Below are 21,191 nucleotides of genomic sequence, written 5' to 3' on the forward strand. Positions count from 1 at the left end.
GTGGTTTTGGTTGTGGCTCTGGTACTACCACTGTTTGCAATGACTATTAAGTACATATGTGCTCATATTTCCCAAATATTTTCTTGTATGGAATCTGGGAAATATTTTATATGTAGTGCAGAATTTTTACTTCATCAAAGAATTCTCACCCTGATGGGTATGGTGCCCTGACACCACTAATGTTAGCAGTGACTATTAAACAGGAATCTGATGTGTTGTACACTAATGGAGACCTGGTATCTGATTTCTGTGTAAGAGCAAAGTAGGTGAAATAGGAACATGCTAAAGTGTCAATGATGACTGTGGAAGATCACCGAATATTGTAGACACACTATGACTGCCAACCAGGTCATGGGCTATTTTTATTTGAACCAATAATGCCAGTAATGCCAATAATTGGGCATTTTCCCTTAAAATCTGAATCCCTAATTATGATACATAAGGGTAGACAGCGGAATTGCCACTGTTACATGATGTGATTAGTAGTAAGGATAGCATGACATTTTGTAATTCTAACCACCATTTTTTTTTACCAACAGAACGATCTACAGATCCATCTACTGATATAAAGGAGGAATCAGTATCATGTGATGGAGGAAACCTCACAGACACTGACATTTATACACCCACAGATCATACACAATATACATCTACTGATATTAAGGAAGAATCGGAATCTACTGCCAATGATGAGAAATGTCTTTATAACCGGTTAAGTTCAATTGAATACCAGAAAATGGGAAACAGTAAATGCATTGCAAACAAATATGCATCCTGCTCAGAATGTGGGAAATGTTTTACACAAAATTCAGAACTTGTTAAACATCAGAAGATTCACACAGGCATGCACCCATATTCATGCAGAGAGTGTGGGAAAAGGTTTAGAAGTAATGCAGAATTTGTAGTACATCAGAGAAGTCACACAAGAGAGAAACAATTGTTTTGCTCTGAATGTGGAAAATGTTTTATACGTAAATCATGTTTAACAATACATCAGAGGAGTCATACAGGAGAAAGACCATACATATGCTCTGAATGTGGTAAATGTTTTAAATCCAATTCAGAACTTGTGAGACATCATAGGATTCACACAGGAGTACACCCATATTCATGCCCAGAGTGTGGAAAAGGATGTACAAGTAAGACAGAATTTGTTGTACATCAGAGAATTCACACAGGAGAGAAACCATATTCTTGTTCTGAATGTGGAAAATGCTTTACACAAAATTCAAAACTTGTTAGACATCAAATGAGTCACTCAGGGCTACACCCATATTCATGCCCAGAGTGTGGAAAAGGATGTACAAGTAAGACGGAACTTGTTGCACATCAGAGAATTCACACAGGAGAGAAACCATATTCATGTTCTGAATGTGGAAAATGTTTTACATATAGTGCAGACTTTGTTAAACATCTGAGAATTCACACAGGAGAAAAACCATATTCCTGCTCTGAATGTGGGAAATGTTTTAACCGCAAAGGAAATCTAACAATACACCAGAGAATTCATACCGGAGAAAGACCATATATCTGCTCTGAATGTGGGAAATGTTTTACACAAAATTCAGAACTTGTTAAACATCAGAAGATTCACACAGGCATGCAGCCATATTCATGCACTGAGTGTGGGAGAGGATGTAGAAGTATTGCAGTATTAATTGTGCATCAAAGAATTCACACAGGAGAGAAACCATATTCTTGCTCTGAATGTGGGAAATGTTTTATTAGTAAATCATGTTTAACATTGCATCAGAGGAGCCATACAGGAGAAAGACCATATATCTGCGCTGAATGTGCAAAATGTTTTAAATCAAATTCAGAGCTTCTTAGACATAATAGGATTCACACAGGAGTTCATCCATATTCATGCGCAGAGTGTGGGAAAGGATGTTCAAGTAAATCAGAACTTGTTGTGCATGAGAGAATTCATACAGGAGAGAGACCCTATTCTTGTTCTGAATGTGGGAAATGTTTTCCAAGTAAGTCAGAACTTGTTAAACATCAGAGAATTCACACAGGAGAGAAACCATATTCTTGCTCTGAATGTGGGAAATGTTTTAGGTGTAAATCAAATCTAACATCACATCAAAGAACTCATGCAGGCGAAAGACCATAGATCTGCTCTGACTGTGGGAAAAGTTTTAAATGGATTTCAGGACTTGTTAGACATCAAAGGATTCACACAGGCATACACCCATACAAAGAGTGAGGGAAGGGTGCAAAGGTATTGCAGTATTAATTGTACATCAGAAAATTCACACAGGAGAGAAACCATATCCTTGTTCTGAATATGGGAAATGTTATGAAAGTCATTCTGAAGTTATTGACCAGCAGATTATTCACTTTAGGGATAATCCATAGTCTTGATTTGAATGTGGTGATTGTATTAGATGGCATTCACTTCTTGTACATCAGATGATTCACACAGTTTGGAAAAGGGTATAGAAGTAATTCGGAACCTGGTCAGTAGACATCATGCACTTGAAAACCATATCTTTGCTTTGGATTTGGGAAATGTTTTGTGATCAAAAGCATCTTTCTAAATGTAAATTCACACAGCTAAAATATTCACTATGTGACTTTACAAATTTAAAATTAAAGTTGCCTTATAATTAGAGCTGCTAAAATGTTCATGCATATTATATAGACTTTACTATAGGGGTCCAGCTGGGTAGAGTAATCACTCAGTGGTATACGGAGGATATATTTCCCCAGTTGAATCCCAGGTATCGTTACAGGTGTATTTTAGCGCTTAACTTTTCCTCGTAAATAAAATGTACATGTGCATTTTTACAACTGTTTCTTGCTGATGTCCTTTATATTTCAGCAAAAAGAATTGAGAGAACTTGTGAATACTTTACAATTACCTATAGAAGAACATTAAATTGCTTTATGTGTAATCTTAATAGATAGAGCATACAAAATTATGCATGTGTATTGTCTTATAAAATCATGCACGTGATAAACTATAATATTTTGTGCTTGTGCAGAATGTGGGAAGTGTTTATCTGTAGTTCTGGTCTTGTTAGACATCAGAGATTTCACATATGGGGATAAACTGTATTCATGTTCTTAGTGCCATATGTTCTGTGAGTAAGAAGCTGTCTACACTTGAGAACATCCATAGGTAGAAGACGTTTTTGGTAAAACCGATTATGAAAAGTGAATGTTTGACATAAATGGAGATTTGGCTGTACAATCCGGCGTTGAATTGGGAATTTGGTGCCCTTATGGAATTTGATGTGAATGGTCAGGACTATGATGTTCCCCAGAAGCTTTGTGGATTTACTGTAATTCGTTTCAGATACATTTTATCAATATATAGTGTAATTTAAAACAAATTCTGCACTGGTAAAGATTCCCTACAAGTTCAGTAATCTACTTTCAGTCATCAAACTGTTCGGTAATGTATATAGACGAATGCATTACTCCATGGTCTAGTCCCTGATGTAGTAAGGCACCACAAGGAAAACACTGGTATCAGGAGGCTCAACATCCACATAAAGGACTTCATCATTCCCAACAGGTCATCCTGGAAAAGGAAAACACAAAATAGGGTGAGTCTCAACATCTATTAAGACTTAACAAATACCCTATAGGAATAATTTTCCCTTTGTCTCTCGGTGTGATTGGTAGCCAGCAAAATCCACACCTTTACTCCTGATAACTCAATCCTGCTAAAGTAAAAATATACATTTGCTTTACATGTACTATAACTCTGGTTATACTACCTCCTAATAAACAATATGCAGCTAATGTAACATCTACTGTGTATATAACACTGAATATGTCTTCAGAACAATTTGCATATAAATGTATGTGGACATCAGATATAACTAACAAAAACCTCTTGAAAGTTCAACCCCCTTAAAAGATTTCTGCCACCCCCCCGATTAGCAAAACATATACAGCCTGCTCTAAAAACCCAATATATATATATAACCTTTCTATCCCTTACACAAAATAGTCACATATTCACATGGACAGTTTCGTGGGTGGTAAGAAATAAACATGACCTCTGTACTCCATGTCATTTCTCCAAAGTTTCACAAAAGGTAAAAAGTCTCAAAGGTCTTTGTGTTTATCAGTACAACATGGTACTTCTCCACCCTCCAGCTGAGAGTGATGAATACACATTGTCATATTTATGCAGTTGTCGTAAGGCCTTCTCCAGGATCACACAATATAGGTCACATTTTTCAACAGTTGGTAAACGTAACTGTACGGCAAAGGATCAATGCAATCCCTTCAATTTCAGGTTGCTGGAAAATAACTTCAGCTTCGGTGTGGCTTAACCATTCTCGCACCAAGGGGTATATTTACTAAACTGCAGGTTTGAAAAAGTGGTGATGTTGCCTATAGCAACCAATCAGAATCTAGTTAATATTTATTTAGTACATTCTACAAAATCTCAGCTAGAATCTGGTTGCTATGGCAACATCTCCACTTTTTCGAACCCACAGTTTAGTAAATATACCCCCAAATGTCTTTGCACAATTGGTGCTGTTTCCACGATGAATTGCATACCGTGTGTTGTAAACGGTTCAGTTGGATGTACACCATTGAATGTATAGGTGTGTATATCAGCATGTCCCACATTGTTCTTCTGGACACCAGTCCATATAGACTTCTTGTCAGATGTCTCATTTGCAGAGCAGAAGTTTACAGGGACTTCATTCTGTTCAGTGACTAGGTAAACAGCCTTGAGTTCAACCAATTGGCTAGCCTCTTCTCTTGTATGATGTCTGACAGTCTGTAATGATGGCTGCATTTCTGTAGCACAAGTCCACACAAGTTCTTCATGGTGTGTTGTACCAGAAATTTCTCTCTGTCTTGAAAAATCTCCCGGCACAGAGATGTACTCAGAGAAATCCAAGATAAACAGGTCTGGTGCTTCTGACAAAGTTTGCTTAAATTTAACACGTTCTGCAAGTAGCTGCAATACATCATGTGTAACATAGGGGTCTTCTCCTTTAATTCGTCCCCTCTCCTGTGAGTACCATCGTCCATGTATTAAAGTCTGTGTCTGTGCCACTTTGCTGTGCACAGGTAACATCTCTTCTTTGATTTCTTCTGCAATAGACACGACAGGTTGTCGGTGGTAACAGTGAGTCAGGTGTTTTATAACCATTGACTGATATGGTTTTATCAGGAAATACACTGGGGTGTGAGTTTGGATTGCCTCCTTCCAGGGTATCTGTGTAAATCTATAAAAAGCGGACTGTTTGACCACATAATGTATCATTATACCATCTGTAACTTCTGGAAAGATCGCTAGTACCACAGATTGGCGTGTAACTGTCCTTATTAGGACTACATGAGCTAATAAAACATCACTGCTTCAAGATCCTGATTTGACGACTACTATCGTAGTCATCAATTCCTGTGACCTACAGATTAGACCAATCTAATCCGTTATCCGGTTGTTCTGAGGTTGGGGTCCAGCATTCAGTACCAAATCTTTACCCACTACCCGCACCTCTGGCCAGTGTGATAGGCCAGGGGGAACAATCCACAGCAACCCTGATCTGAAGGCAAGAGGTCAGGTGTACCAGCCAGGTGCCCAGCAATGAGATACACTAGCAGCGAAAGTTACTCAGAAGGACACGGTTTTAGGTGCTGATGAAGAAGCTTGGTGGTGGCATCAGCAAAAGCCACATGGCACAATTTAGGATAAAGAAAGGGGACCGTGCCAAGGCAAATCCAGATGGTCCCCAGCAACACACGGACAGGGTGGCATAGGAGGTTCATCCTATCACACAGATATTCATTGCAAAGCCCACAGAGTGTTGGCATAAAAGGCCAAGAGACCTAGTCAAAGACCAGTTTGGCACAAAGGCCAACACCTGAGCCGAAATCATTGTCTCATTAATAGCGTGGATCAAATCTATGACCTTTCTGGCATTGTCTGCCACTTGGTGGATGAGGATGAATCCCACTGTCAGGATCTACTGTGGCTGTGGCTAGTCTGTTTGCTAGCTGTTAAGCAAAAAAGATTAAGGTCTATGTTAAGTAGCGAGATTGGCCTGTAACTAGAGCACAGGCTGGGGTCACGGGCGTCTTTATGTATGACCACAATGACCTATCCGGTGGTGGCTTCATCAAATTCCCAACCCTGGAGAATGAAGTTGAACAAATTTAGTAGGAGTGGCGTGAGAGTAGCTGTCCCGACCTTGTGCAGGGGAATTCTTGAGTGTTTTGATTGTTTGGGTTCTTCTGTGGTTATTTCTATAATAAGTGCAGTTAGTTGTGTGCAAGGCAGGTGACATTTCCGCAAGTAGTCTTTTTAATTCTATTGTTGATGTGACCGGGGTAGGCATCCAGCCTGAAGATCAAATAAATCAGAGTGAAAGGAGTGGAAGCGTTCCATTGTCGGGTTGTGAAGTAAATTTCCCTTGTATGTTTGGTGGTGACTATTCTGTTTGGCGTTTTCTTTAAGTTTTTTGGCCAGGATTGAATCTCCCTTGTGTTCCCCTTTGTAATATCGAAGACAGAACCATTGTAGGGTTTTGGCTGCATTGTCTGATAAGACTACTACAGAGCACTAATAATTTAAGATAAGGTTTCCATTTGGTAAGCGCTGATGCTTTGTTATGACCAAACCTATTTCACTCTCAAGTGCAGCGATGCGCGGTTTAAGTTTTTTCTTTTCATGAGAGACCAGGCTTATAAGAGTACCCCTGATGGTGGCTTCGTGGGCTGTCTGGGAAGGGCTGAGATTTCTGTAGAGGAACTGTATTCATTGAAATCCACAATCTCCTGGGTAATCTGATCTGTATTTTGCTTCTTTGCTTTAGGAAATGCAGAAGGAGTTAGAGGGATTCAAATGTCCTTACGCTCAGTGAGGCCTTCTTCAGCTGTTTTGATCCTGTAGATGATGCCCTCATGTGCTACAGATGGATGGAAGAGATAACGGATATTGTGATTATGAAGTGCTTTGCTTATGTGTTTACACGGTGTAACAGAATGGACCTTCTATGCCACCCTGTTGTGTTGCTGGGGATTATCTAGGCCTGCCCTGCCACCAACCCCTTTCTTTATCCCAAACTCAGCCCCTCTAAATTCTATAGGGAACACTTTGCTTCCACCACCAGGCTCTTTTACAGACAACTGAAACTGCTTTGTTCTGGGTAACTCTCGCTGCTAGGGTACCCCCTTGCTGAGCATCTGGGCTGGTACCCCTGACTTCTTCCTTCAGCTCAGGGTTTCTGTGGATGGTTCCCCCTGGCCTATCACACAGGCCAGAGCTGCAGGTAGCTGGCAGAGCATTGGTACTAGATGCTGGGTCCCAACCTCAGAACAGCCGGATAGCAGAGTGGTTTACTCTATAGGTCACAGGCATTACAGCAGATAAGTACTCATCATAGCAGGATCTTGAAGCAATGATGTTTTATTAGCTCAAGGAGTCCTAATAAGGACAGTTACACTAGTTCATGGTACTATTGATCTGCCAGATGTTACAGATGGAATAATACATTACATGGTAAGACAGAGCTCCTTTTATACACATGTTGTCAAGGGATAGCCCACACCCTGCTCTAACCAGGCACTGAAACAACTAATATCACATTAGATAATTTAACATCAGGATATAATCTAATCCTGCATCTAATGCAATTTAACTTTCGCCTCAACCTGATTTCCTCAAACTCACTGTTACATTGTTAGGAGGTTTCCTGTCCCTCTAACAAGACACGCACACAGGTAACGACCTCCTGCTGAACATTCAGGCCAGAGCAGGTGTTTGTCACTTCTGAAGAAAATAAATATGCAGCATTGTGTAGTGTACCAATCAATAATCAGGTGGATAAACTGCAGCAGTAAACAACATTTATTCATATATAAATCTGTAAATTATATAAAACACTTAAAATGCCATATTCCCAATGAGCTCTGGACATAAAATGCAAACTTAAATATCAATAAAGTGGAATAGAAAGTCCATGTTAGTAATGGAGCAGAGGACACTTGTTATTAGCCTCAAACATAATGTTCCATAGATAGCGAACACTGTACTGAAAAGTATTGTGATGGTATAGATATAATCCAGGGAGCAAACTAACCACCAAATCCTGGAAACTTCTATGTATGTTGGTATCAACCAAAAATAAATCCGGACAAGATATATAAACCGATTATCTCACCAAGGGGTTTGGAGGGGAGTGGTGATGAAGTTCACAGCTCCGTGAATTACGATGTTACCCCTCCAATATTGCAGGAGTTCAGCGGTAATAAGACTCCTCTTCCTCCGCTTGCAGAGATTTTTTTGGTAGAAGTTCCAGATTTATCCGTGCAACGGTCGGCATTTAGATATTATAGGTGCCTTAAATAAGTGCTGGTCCTGATATAGATATTGGCAGTTCACTGACCGGACAAGCTTTACAATCGTAATGCTCCGCGCTCACAACACAGAGTATCCACACAAAGACTGACGCGTTTCATCGCCTGTAGGGCAATTTCATCAGGGACAAGTTGAGCTCATGTATAGGCTTCCCTATATGCTTGAATATTTAATTAGAATCCTTCACACCTGAGGACATTAACCCTCAGTTTTACCGCAGACCACCAACCTGACTGATACATTTGTAAAGAACTCACATTCTAGGACTATATGAAAACCTCAGTTTCACCAATTAATAAAATCTATTTTTTATCGATTGATAAGCTAATGCCTAATCTCACAATCCATACAGGAACTGCTTAACTTGTAGCACAAAGATATGTGCAGTACAATTTAATAACACATAAAATAAATGTGTTAAACACAAAAAACACAAATATAAACAAATAAAATAAAATAGAAACATTTATATACAAAAGGTAACAGTTGAGTACAGACTTGATGTCAATCGAAGTAAACTCGGTTACATATACTTCTAAGGAAAACTAGAAATATCAAAACCAAGAGGAGTAATATATTTATTTTTACATATAGTCAATAAAGAGGCTCTAGCCTAAATAAAAATATTAATAAACACAATGTGACTTTCGCATGAACCTGATTTTTTAAAATTTGCTTTTACATTGTTAGGAGGTTTCCTCTCCCTCTAACAAGACATACTAACAGGTAACGATCTCCGGCCGGGCATTCAGGCCAGAGCAGGTGTTTGTTACTTCTAAGATGAAAATAATTAATTAACTTAATTTGGGATTTCCTTTCCTCCTTTCTTAGTCAAACACATTTCCTCCACCATGGCTACTGCATCATTACATTTCTAATACACAAAGATAACAGAGTATTAAAATCAGTACATTTGTAATTATATATTGGCATACTGCGCTAATAATTTAAGTATATTTATACAATAAGTTATTTATAAGTGATGGAGCCACACCATGAAAGAGCACTTGGAAGATGTACATTGCACCCCTTAAAAAGTATAGAAGAGACAAAACACTTTGGAAAACACTTTTTATCTCCTCCTTTGTGTTGTGTCATTGAGAGTTCCAGCCACTGGCCAGGATGGTGTCGAAGTCAGCAAATTGGATAAAGTCATTTCAATTAAAGTCTAGCAAACTTGGTTGTCTTTGTCTGAAAAGATGCGTACGGTACGCTATGTCGTACAAGGGCACGCTACGGCGTGAAAGGGCGTACGCATCCACTACACGTGGCAGCAACAGTAATCGGTCTTTTACCATACATTCGCACAAACACGCATACTTATAAAATAGTACATATTAATGGTAGTTGCAACACATAGTCAGTTATGTCGAAATATAGTAGTATTTATATGTTATATCAGAGTTACATACATATTAGTGAAATACACGGAACGGGTTGAAGGAATAACATCATGAGTGGTATCATAATGAACCTTGTTACATATCCTACTGTTTGGTTCACTCTGCGAGGGAATCACAGAGTGCATACACAAGTTATGAATGATAGGGAATTATGAACTACTTAAGACTAAGGAATCTTGGCGGGAAGAGCAGAGCATACCCCCTGCAGAGATGACCCCCTCCTTTGGATTCCTTAGAATGAACCAGCCAATGATTGACAACCCCTTGGACATTCCTGAGACCTGGACCAATAGATGCAAGCTATACCATCTTCATTGTATTACTGTATTTGATTGTGTATATAAGCAGCAGCTTGTGATCCAGCATGCAGACATCTTGTCCCCAGACTTCAGGATTGAATGACTGCACTGGATCCAGAGCGCCTGCGATAAGTAACGGCTGTATTTACTATTACTTCGCTTGAGCATATTTATTCTACTATTTGCGAATAAATCATTGTGCTTTGGAAACACAACTCGAGGTTCGACAATCGTTATTGGTTAGCGACAATACGCACATGACAATGGTATCCTATGCTTGAAGATCTGTGCATTAGATGGAATTCATAAGCTCTTTTGTGATGATTTTAATGTAAAGGCTATTATATGTCATTTTATATTTTATTATGATTAAATGCTTTAAACTGCCAACCTGAGTCCATTTTTGAGATTACTTACTGTCCTCACAATTTTGCCTAAGAACACAGCCATGAATATAGAATGGTACCAAAACATCCTTCAAGAGCAACTTCTCCCAACCATCCAAGAACAGTTTGGTGATGAACAATGCCTTCTCCAGCATGATGGAGCACCTTGTCATAAGGCAAAAGTGATAACTAAGTGGCTCGGGGATCAAAACATCAAAATTTTGGTTCCATGGCCAGGAAACTCCCCAGACCTTAATCCCATTGAGAACTTGTGGTCAATCCTCAAGAGGCGGGTGGACAAACAAAAACCTACAAATTCTGACAAACTCCAAGCATTGATTAGGTAAGAATTGGCGGCCATCAGTCAGTATGTGGCCCAGAAGTTGATTGACAGCTGCCAGGGCGAATTGCAGAGGTCTTCAAAAAGAAGGGTCAACACTGCAAATATTGACTATTTTCATAAACTTAATGTAATTGTCAATAAAAGCCTTTGACACTTATGAAATGCTTGTAAATTTACTTCAGTATACCATAGCAACATCTGACAAAAAGGTCTAAAAAAGCAGACTCAATAATTCAATTCAATACTTGTGTCATTCTCAAAACTTTTGGCCAGGACTGTAGTGTTATGGATTGTTTCAGGGAGGGGGGCCCCAATCCAGTATGTTGCCTAGGGCCACATGAGCTCTAAATCCGGTTCTGCTGTGAAGCGCCGCTAAGGTCTTATCATCTCAACGGTATTGATCTAACAAAGAAGAGGGCAGATGATAAAATTAGAAGGAAGAGAGGGTGGGAAAGGTGACATGGAGGCGGAGAGGAGGTGGGACAATGGTTCAATGGCAACGGGAAGAAAAGGGGAAATGTGATACAATGGTAGTTGTACAATGTTAGATTGATTGCAGTTTAGTGATAAGAAAGCAATGGTAGTTCATGTAATGATAGAGGCAACTCTGAGACACAGAAACCAGAGGCAGCAATGTATATAGATGACACCTGGGATTTTAATCTGAGATGAATAATGCCTGGGGGTAAGAACAAGCAATAGGTCCTGGGTCAATGTGTGGAGATCAAAGGAGTCTAGTTGGTCAGAAGAAGGAGTACATTGGAGTGCACTAGTTCCAGAGAGGAGATGGGAAGAAAGAGTTTGAGTGTGAGCAAGAGGTCAGAGGTCAGTCTTAGTCCAGAGCGGAGCTGAGATGGTGTGGAGGGAGGCTGCAGGACTTGGTGCTGAGGTCACAGTGAGCATCAGAGAGCGACGATGGACGGATCACACTGACCGGGGGAACATCTAGGTCACAGCTGTGGAAGGTGAGGGATCAGTAGCGGGACATGTGAGTTATATCATGGAGCTGAGGACGGGAGCTCAGAGAGCATGGAGCAGTCCTCATCAGCTCCTCCACCAGCTAGTACAGTGACCTGTGAGTTATATCATGGAGCTGAGGACGGGAGCTCAGAGAGCATGGAGCAGTCCTCATCAGCTCCTCCACCAGCTAGTACAGTGACCTGTGAGTTATATCATGGAGCTGAGGATGGGAGCTCAGAGAGCATGGAGCAGTCCTCATCAGCTCCTCCACCAGCTAGTACAGTGCATATAATGTACAGTTCTGGTGTGTAAGATATGGTATAATAATATATATATAAATGTCACAGTGTATAATATAACATACAAGGTTATGTACATATAATATATGCTATGTACCATGTATATAGTATGATATATAACACAGTACATATACTATACAGTTCTGGTGTGTAAGAAATGGTATAATAAAGATATATAAATGTCATACAGTGTATAATATAACATACAAGGTTATGTACATATAATATATGCTATGTACACATACTTGCCTACTTTTTTTTAAAAAAAACAACTTTTTATTTATAACAACAAATGTATATACAGCACAACGGTACAGGTCACGTATAGTATCCAAGTACCAGGATTGCAAAATGTAAAAATTACTGGTGCGAAAAATAAAAAAACCTAGAAAATCCACAGAAAAGGCATAAACATATTTTTCATATCCAAGTACATCTTAAGAGGGAGTTAGTTTAAGATCTGCAGTGTATTATTGAGATAGAATTTATTTATTCCCCCCCCCCCAATTCCAATTGTGCACCTTGTACCCTTGTACCTATCCAGTGAAAATAACAAAACTGCGATAATTTTTTATTTTTTTGGAGAAGGGAAGGGGGGGGGGAGGGGCAAAGGGGAATAGGTTGGCGGAGGGAACACAGAGAGAATAGGAGGTAGAAAGTTAAAGAAATTGAGAAAAGAGAAGGAGGAAAGAGTAACTAAGGCTTATGAGAGGCCTGGCATAGAACTGTTGTTGAAACTATACCAAGGATCCCATACTTTGTGAAACGTGGAAACTTTATCATGGAAGAGACTAGTCACATACTCCATGGATGCCGTGTGCCAAGTTCTTTTCATAACACCCTCCCTAGAAGGTTGTGAGGCCTTCTTCCATTCACTAGCTATTTGTAGCTTAGCTGCATTATAGATGTGTCGGATCAGCTTGTCTGATGTTTTAGTAATGCCCTTGATAGGTTGGTATAGAAGCACCGAGAGTGGATTTTTGGGCACAGTAATTGAAGTAACCTGTCGAACCAATGATATAACTTCATCCCAGAATTTATCTACCAAAGGGCAATCCCACCAAATATGAAGGAAAGAGCCCACCGCCCCACATTCACGCCAACATAGATCTGAGGTTTGGGGATATATAGAATGAAGTTTCTCAGGGACCATGTACCATCTAGTGTAGACCTTGTATGAGTTTTCGCGGATAGCTATGTTAATAGATGACCTTGAGATTCTTTCACGGATGAGCGACCATCTCTCCTCGTCTAGGGTCACCCCAAGATCCTGTTCCCAAGCCTGCTCAAACATTTCCTTAGGAGGAGATGAGGAGGACACGAGAGAACTATACAGGATTGAAATATAGCCTCGGCGACCCGGACTATAAATACAGTGTCTCTCAAAAGATGTTGGCAACCGCAACCTAGATGAATGGGTCTGGGCTTGAATAAAACTTTTGATTTGCACATAGTGAAAGTAAAGGTTGCTTGGAAGTGCGTGTCTCTCGCACAAGTCTGTGAAAGAGCGTGGAGCATGTTCTCCCATCAAATGGAAGAAACGGTCTAGCCCTGCCTTCCTCCAATGGTAAGTAAAAGCATTGATGCACTCCTGCGGGAAACGAGGGTGTCTCCATAGCTGGGTGAGATGCGAAGGGTATGGGGCCAGTGTACATTTTTTGTTCAATTTGTCCCATACCTCCAGCGTAAAACGGATGGAGGGCGTAACAAGGGTTGAGGCTGGTCTGACACCCCTAGGAATCCAAGGTAAAAAGCGAACTCCTATATCTGGAGACAACAAGTCTTCGATATCCACCCACTTCTTGATTCCCAATGGCGAGAGCCAAGAGATAAGATGAGTCAGTTGTGTAGCTTGGTAATATTTGTCAAACAAGGGGAGGCCCAGACCGCCATTAAATTTAGATTTAGCTAGACAAAGTTTGCTACGTCTGGGTCTCTTACCCTGCCACACAAACCCACCGCACATAGATTGAATAGAGCTCAAGAGAGAGTCAGGGACTTTAACCGGGAGGGTCTGGAATAAATATAAAAATCTGGGTAAGACATTCATTTTGATGGCATTGATCCTTCCGAACCACGAGATGTAAAGAGAACTCCAGGTCAATAAATCATGTTTTATTGTGGACAACAAAGGGGGGTAATTAGCCTGAAACAAAGTTTCGTAGGAGCTTGTTATACTTGCCTACTTTTAGTTGACGACGTCCGGGAGATGGGCGTAACTAATGGGCGGAATTGCGGGATGTGGGAGAAATGCCAGCTCTCGCGGGAGTCCGGGAGACCGACCCGAATTTCGGGAGTTTCCTGGACTTTCCGGGAGAGTTGGCAAGTGTGTATGTACCATGTATATAGTATGATATAGAACACAGTATTTAAATATATTTTATTAATAAGGCACCACAAACAGTCTGCAGCGCTGCACAGAGTGCATGCATCAAAACAGTACAGAAGTTACAGAACAGTACAATATAGTGTATACAAAACATACATACAAGATGATGAAGATTATGTCACATAAGATATTGAACACATAATATATGTTATGTTCCAGGCATATAGTATAACAGTTATAACATATAACACATATGCAGAGAAACAAACAACAGCTTCTTTCATCTTTTATCTTTAATAAAGATTAAATAACCAGCAGTTTATTTCATCATTATTAAAACCAGTAATTTGCTGGGGAAATAATTATATCACTTTTAACCTTATTACCAGTGCCCCAATCCAACATGGCTGCCGAGTCATCACTGTTAAATCGAATGATTCAGAAAGGAAGTTTGAGTACACTAGAGTAAAACTGGATATAATATTAAGGAAAATATGTGTCCTCGATACAGGAGACACGGCGGCCATATTGTTGTAGTCTCCCAGACACACTTATCTTTTACATCCTGTCTCCTCGCTTATACCACGTGACGTGGTCACAGAAGGTTTCAATCTCCATATTATATGGTGCAAAGACCGAGGTAATGTGTAATATTATATTATATTATATAGAGGGGACTGTACAGTGATATATGGGGAGTAATAACTCCCAGCACACACTGATATGGGGGATTATTATTATTATATAGAGGAGAGGGGACTGTACAGTGATATATGGCAGTAATAACTCCCAGCACACACTGATATGGGGGATTATTATTATTATATAGAGGAGAGGGGTCTGTACAGTGATATATGGGAGTAATAACTCCCAGCACACACTGATATGGGGGATTATTATTATTATATAGAGGAGAGGGGTCTGTACAGTGATATATGGGGAGTAATAACTCCCAGCACACACTGATATGGGGATTATTATTATTATATAGAGGAGAGGGGACTGTACAGTGATATATGGGGAGTAATAACTCCCAGCACACACTGATATGGGGATTATTATTATTATATAGAGGAGAGGGGACTGTACAGTGATATATGGGGAGTAATAACTCCCAGCACACACTGATATGGGGGATTATTATTATTATATAGAGGAGAGGGGTCTGTACAGTGATATATGGGGAGTAATAACTCCCAGCACACACTGATATGGGGATTATTATTATTATATAGAGGAGAGGGGACTGTACAGTGATATATGGGAGTAATAACTCCCAGCACACACTGATATGGGGGATTATTATTATTATTATATAGAGGAGAGGGGACTGTACAGTGATATATGGGGAGTAATAACTCCCAGCACACACTGATATGGGGATTATTATTATTATATAGAGGAGAGGGGACTGTACAGTGATATATGGGAGTAATAACTCCCAGCACACACTGATATGGGGGATTATTATTATTATTATATAGAGGAGAGGGGACTGTACAGTGATATATGGGAGTAATAACTCCCAGTGCACACTGATATGGGGATTATTATTATTATATAGAGGAGAGGGGACTGTACAGTGATATATGGGGAGTAATAACTCCCAGCACACACTGATATGGGGGATTATTATTATTATTATATAGAGGAGAGGGGACTGTACAGTGATATATGGGAGTAATAACTCCCAGTGCACACTGATATGGGGATTATTATTATTATTATATAGAGGAGAGGGGTCTGTACAGTGATATATGGGGAGTAATAACTCCCAGCACACACTGATATGGGGATTATTATTATTATATAGAGGAGAGGAGACTGTACAGTGATATATGGGAGTAATAACTCCCAGCACACACTGATATGGGGGATTATTATTATTATATAGAGGAGAGGGGTCTGTACAGTGATATATGGGGAGTAATAACTCCCAGCACACACTGATATGGGGGATTATTATTATTATATAGAGGAGAGGAGACTGTACAGTGATATATGGGAGTAATAACTCCCAGCACACACTGATATGGGGATTATTATTATTATTATATAGAGGAGAGGGGTCTGTACAGTGATATATGGGGAGTAATAACTCCCAGCACACACTGATATGGGGGATTATTATTATTATTATATAGAGGAGAGGGGACTGTACAGTGATATATGGGAGTAATAACTCCCAGTGCACACTGATATGGGGATTATTATTATTATTATATAGAGGAGAGGGGTCTGTACAGTGATATATGGGGAGTAATAACTCCCAGCACACACTGATATGGGGATTATTATTATTATATAGAGGAGAGGAGACTGTACAGTGATATATGGGAGTAATAACTCCCAGCACACACTGATATGGGGGATTATTATTATTATATAGAGGAGAGGGGTCTGTACAGTGATATATGGGGAGTAATAACTCCCAGCACACACTGATATGGGGGATTATTATTATTATATAGAGGAGAGGAGACTGTACAGTGATATATGGGAGTAATAACTCCCAGCACACACTGATATGGGGATTATTATTATTATATAGAGGAGAGGGGTCTGTACAGTGATATATGGGGAGTAATAACTCCCAGCACACACTGATATGGGGGATTATTATTATTATATAGAGGAGAGGGGACTGTACAGTGATATATGGGGAGTAATAACTCCCAGCACACACTGATATGGGGGATTATTATTATTATATAGAGGAGAGGGGACTGTACAGTGATATATGGGAGTAATAACTCCCAGCACACACTGATATGGGGGATTATTATTATTATATAGAGGAGAGGGGACTGTACAGTGATATATGGGGAGTAATAACTCCCAGCACACACTGATATGGGGGATTATTATTATTATATAGAGGAGAGGGGACTGTACAGTGATATATGGGGAGTAATAACTCCCAGCACACACTGATATGGGGGATTATTATTATTATTATATAGAGGAGAGGGGACTATACAGTGATATATGGGGAGTAAAAACTCCCAGCACACTGATATGGGGATTATTATTATATATAGAGGAGAGGGGTCTGTACAGTGATATATGGGAGTAATAACTCCCAGCACATACTGATATGGGGATTATTATTATATAGAGGAGAGGGGACTGTACAGTGATATATGGGGAGTAATAACTCCCAGCACATACTGATATGGGGGATTATTATTATTATTATATAGAGGAGAGAGGACTGTACAGTGATATATGGGGAGTAATAACTCCCAGCACACACTGATATGGCTGATTATTATTATTATTATTATATAGAGGAGAGGGGACTGTACAGTGATATATGGGGAGTAATAACTCCCAGCACACACTGATATGGGGGATTATTATTATTATATAGAGGAGAGGGGACTGTACAGTGATATATGGGGAGTAATAACTTCCAGCACACACTGATATGGGGATTATTATTATTATATAGAGGAGAGGGGTCTGTACGGTGATATATGGGGAGTAATAACTCCCAGCACATACTGATATGGGGGATTATTATTATTATATAGAGGAGAGGGGACTGTACAGTGATATATGGGAGTAATAACTCCCAGCACACACTGATATGGGGAATTATTATTATTATTATATGGAGGAGAGGGGACTGTACAGTGATATATGGGGAGTAATAACTCCCAGCACACACTGATATGGGGAATTATTATTATTATTATACAGAGGAGAGGGGTCTGTACAGTGATATATGGGGAGTAATAACTCCCAGCACACACTGATATGGGGGATTATTATTATTATATAGAGGAGAGGGGACTGTACAGTGATATATGGGGAGTAATAACTCCCAGCATACACTGATATGGGGATTATTATTATTATTATTATTATATAGAGGAGAGGGGACTGTACAGTGATATATGGGGAGTAATAACTTTCAGCACACACTGATATGGGGATTATTATTATTATTATTATTATTATTATTATTATTATTATTATTATTATATAGAGGAGAGGGGTCTGTATGGTGATATATGGGGAGTAATAACTCCCAGCACATACTGATATGGGGGATTATTATTATTATATAGAGGAGAGGGGACTTTACAGTGATATATGGGGAGTAATAACTCCCAGCACATACTGATATGGGGGATTATTATTATTATATAGAGGAGAGGGGACTGTACAGTGATATATGGGAGTAATAACTCCCAGCACACACTGATATGGGAGATTATTATTATTATATGGAGGAGAGGGGACTGTACAGTGATATATGGGGAGTAATAACTCCCAGCACACAGTGATATGGGGGATTATTATTATTATATAGAGGAGAGGGGACTGTACAGTGATATATGGGAGTAATAACTCCCAGCACACACTGATATGGGAGATTATTATTATTATATGGAGGAGAGGGGACTGTACAGTGATATATGGGGAGTAATAACTCCCAGCACACACTGATATGGGGAATTATTATTATTATTTTTATACAGAGGAGAGGGGTCTGTACAGTGATATATGGGGAGTAAAAACTCCCAGCACACACTGATATGGGGATTATTATTATTATTATATAGAGGAGAGGGGACTGTACAGTGATATATGGGGAGTAATAACTCCCAGCACACACTGATATGGGGGATTATTATTATTATACAGAGGAGAGGGGTCTGTACAGTGATATATGGGGAGTAAAAACTCCCAGCACACACTGATATGGGGGATTATTATTATTATATAGAGGAGAGGGGACTGTACAGTGATATATGGGGAGTAATAACTCCCAGCACACACTGATATGGGGATTATTATTATTATTATATAGAGGAGAGGGGTCTGTACAGTGATATATGGGGAGTAATAACTCCCAGCACACACTGATATGGGGGATTATTATTATTATATAGAGGAGAGGGGTCTGTACAGTGATTTAGTCTTTTTATTACATGTTTGGAGGGCAGAATGACCTGCAGAAAGTCCTAACCTCCCTGGGAATCCACCAGCTACCTTGTTTTTTAAAAGTGTTTGCACTGACTACATCTGTTCCGACATTTTGGGAGACTCTGCTCCCTGGTTTTGGTGGCCCGGGACTATCCTGTCAGCAGTGCCCTAGTTGTGCTTCCTGGCTCTCTCCTGAGACCTCCCCTTTCTTACCTGTCCCCTCTGCTGTCTTTACCCATCCCATGTGCTCCTATGTCTCCCTTTCTCTCCTTTTTTTCTCTATATCTCTCCTGTCCTCTCCACTCTTGTTTTACACTTGCCTTCTGCCCTCACCAGTCCTACATTACTCTACTACTTCCTCTGCTAACTCCTCTCCTTATTCCCTCTATTTTCCCCCTGTCTTTTCATCTCTTACTTCCCCTTGTCTCTCCTGTACTCTCCAGGGCTCCGCTCTTACCACTCTGCCTGTCTTCTCTATTCACCCCCTTCTCTCTTACTTTTTCTTCTTTTTCCTGCCCTGTCATATCCACCCATCCATTCTGATCCTTCTATAACACCCCTTTTCCCGCTCTGGTGTGTGTACAGATTTGTGTCCTGCCTGTATATAAACTTTTACCTTCTTTCCTTCGTTGCACAATGCCTCCACCTTAGTCAGGGTTCAGAAGGATCTTCGTGGAGAATGAACCACACCAGAGGGAGACTAAGGAACCCCCTGCCCCCTACTTAGGACCATAGAAACACACAAATCAAATTGTAATACACCAGGTTGGTCTTTAGAAATTTCACCGGTACATTTATTATTATGTCATGGACTACTAAAGTTTTCGTAAGTCTTATATATCTAAAATATCTCTTTAATTCAAGCACTGGTTTAAGGGTGTCTTTGGGTACAGCAAACACAATAAATGCACATTAATTTAGATACACACAATTCTGCTATATGAAATGAACATTACTAAATAATACTAAATACACTTTAAATGTGTCTTACTTATATACCACTAAAAGGTACCTCTACCCCCTTTAATTGTTATCCTGCAATATTGCTCAAGCCACAATACTTCTCACTAGCAGTATACATTAAACTCAGTAACAATTGCTTCAGTTTCACTAGCACATATCACACAAACCATTTGTTTAATGAACAGATTAATGCAGTTATGCTGTCTTTTTAGCAGGTATTACTAATGCAGATCTCTTCTTGTCCCTTACAGAGTAACACATAGGACAGAGCAGTGTCACAGTTATCTGTATTCCTCACATTCTGACTTATCTCCGATAATCCCTGACAGCAGCACTTTGCAATGTTACTCTCCTCCAATAAACAGTTACTTTCTCCAGGTGATTGGACAGAACACGCTCCCTTGTCTGTGGTTCCTTCACATTGACATGAATATAGAAGACATTTTACACCCCAGCTTTTACCTCTTTCAGTCTCTATCCTGTAACTATGTTTTCCTACACTTCACCCTTGTTACTATATCACAGTTCTGCAAAATGTTATTATAAGATATTCTTCAGGTCTCCCCACCTGTTCCCTGCCTGACTGCCAACAAAAATACTCAGTACAAGTAGATGAATAACAAGGTAAATATGGGTTACTTATCTCCACTGGGCACCAGCATCTGTGTCCAAGATGGTTCTTCTCTGCTCAGGTATCTGGTAAACTCTCCCGCTCTCCACTGTAAAGTCTTCTCCACACTCTCAGGTTGTCTATCTCTCCTTAATCCCTCTGTCTCTCAGACTTCTGCTGCTACTCTCTCTCTGACAGGCTGCAGTGTACTTTCCCTGGATGTCTGTTTCTCTGAGTGTCTGTCAGAATCTGCAGCTGTCATTTTTAATGGCTCCTTCACACACTCCCCCTCCCCACTGCATGCTGTGAGATGTAGTTCT

The 21,191-nt window shown here is 39.9% G+C and overlaps 2 protein-coding genes across 3 annotated transcripts in view; both read left to right on the forward strand.

Annotated features, from left to right (window-relative positions):
* LOC142160113 (uncharacterized) overlaps positions 1-3,089 on the forward strand; it is a 79,496-nt gene extending 76,407 nt beyond the window's left edge. Inside the window, exon 3 of the mRNA XM_075215073.1 lies at positions 540-3,089. Coding sequence (XP_075071174.1) covers positions 540-2,116 — 1,577 coding nt within the window. The 3' untranslated portion in view covers positions 2,117-3,089. The remainder of the gene's footprint in view (positions 1-539) is intronic.
* LOC142160072 (uncharacterized) overlaps positions 1-21,191 on the forward strand; it is a 1,559,230-nt gene that overhangs the window by 11,875 nt on the left and 1,526,164 nt on the right. The window lies entirely within an intron of this gene.

This window comes from Mixophyes fleayi, chromosome 6 (genome assembly GCF_038048845.1).
Source record: "Mixophyes fleayi isolate aMixFle1 chromosome 6, aMixFle1.hap1, whole genome shotgun sequence".
NCBI classification, from domain to species: Eukaryota; Metazoa; Chordata; class Amphibia; order Anura; family Limnodynastidae; genus Mixophyes; species Mixophyes fleayi.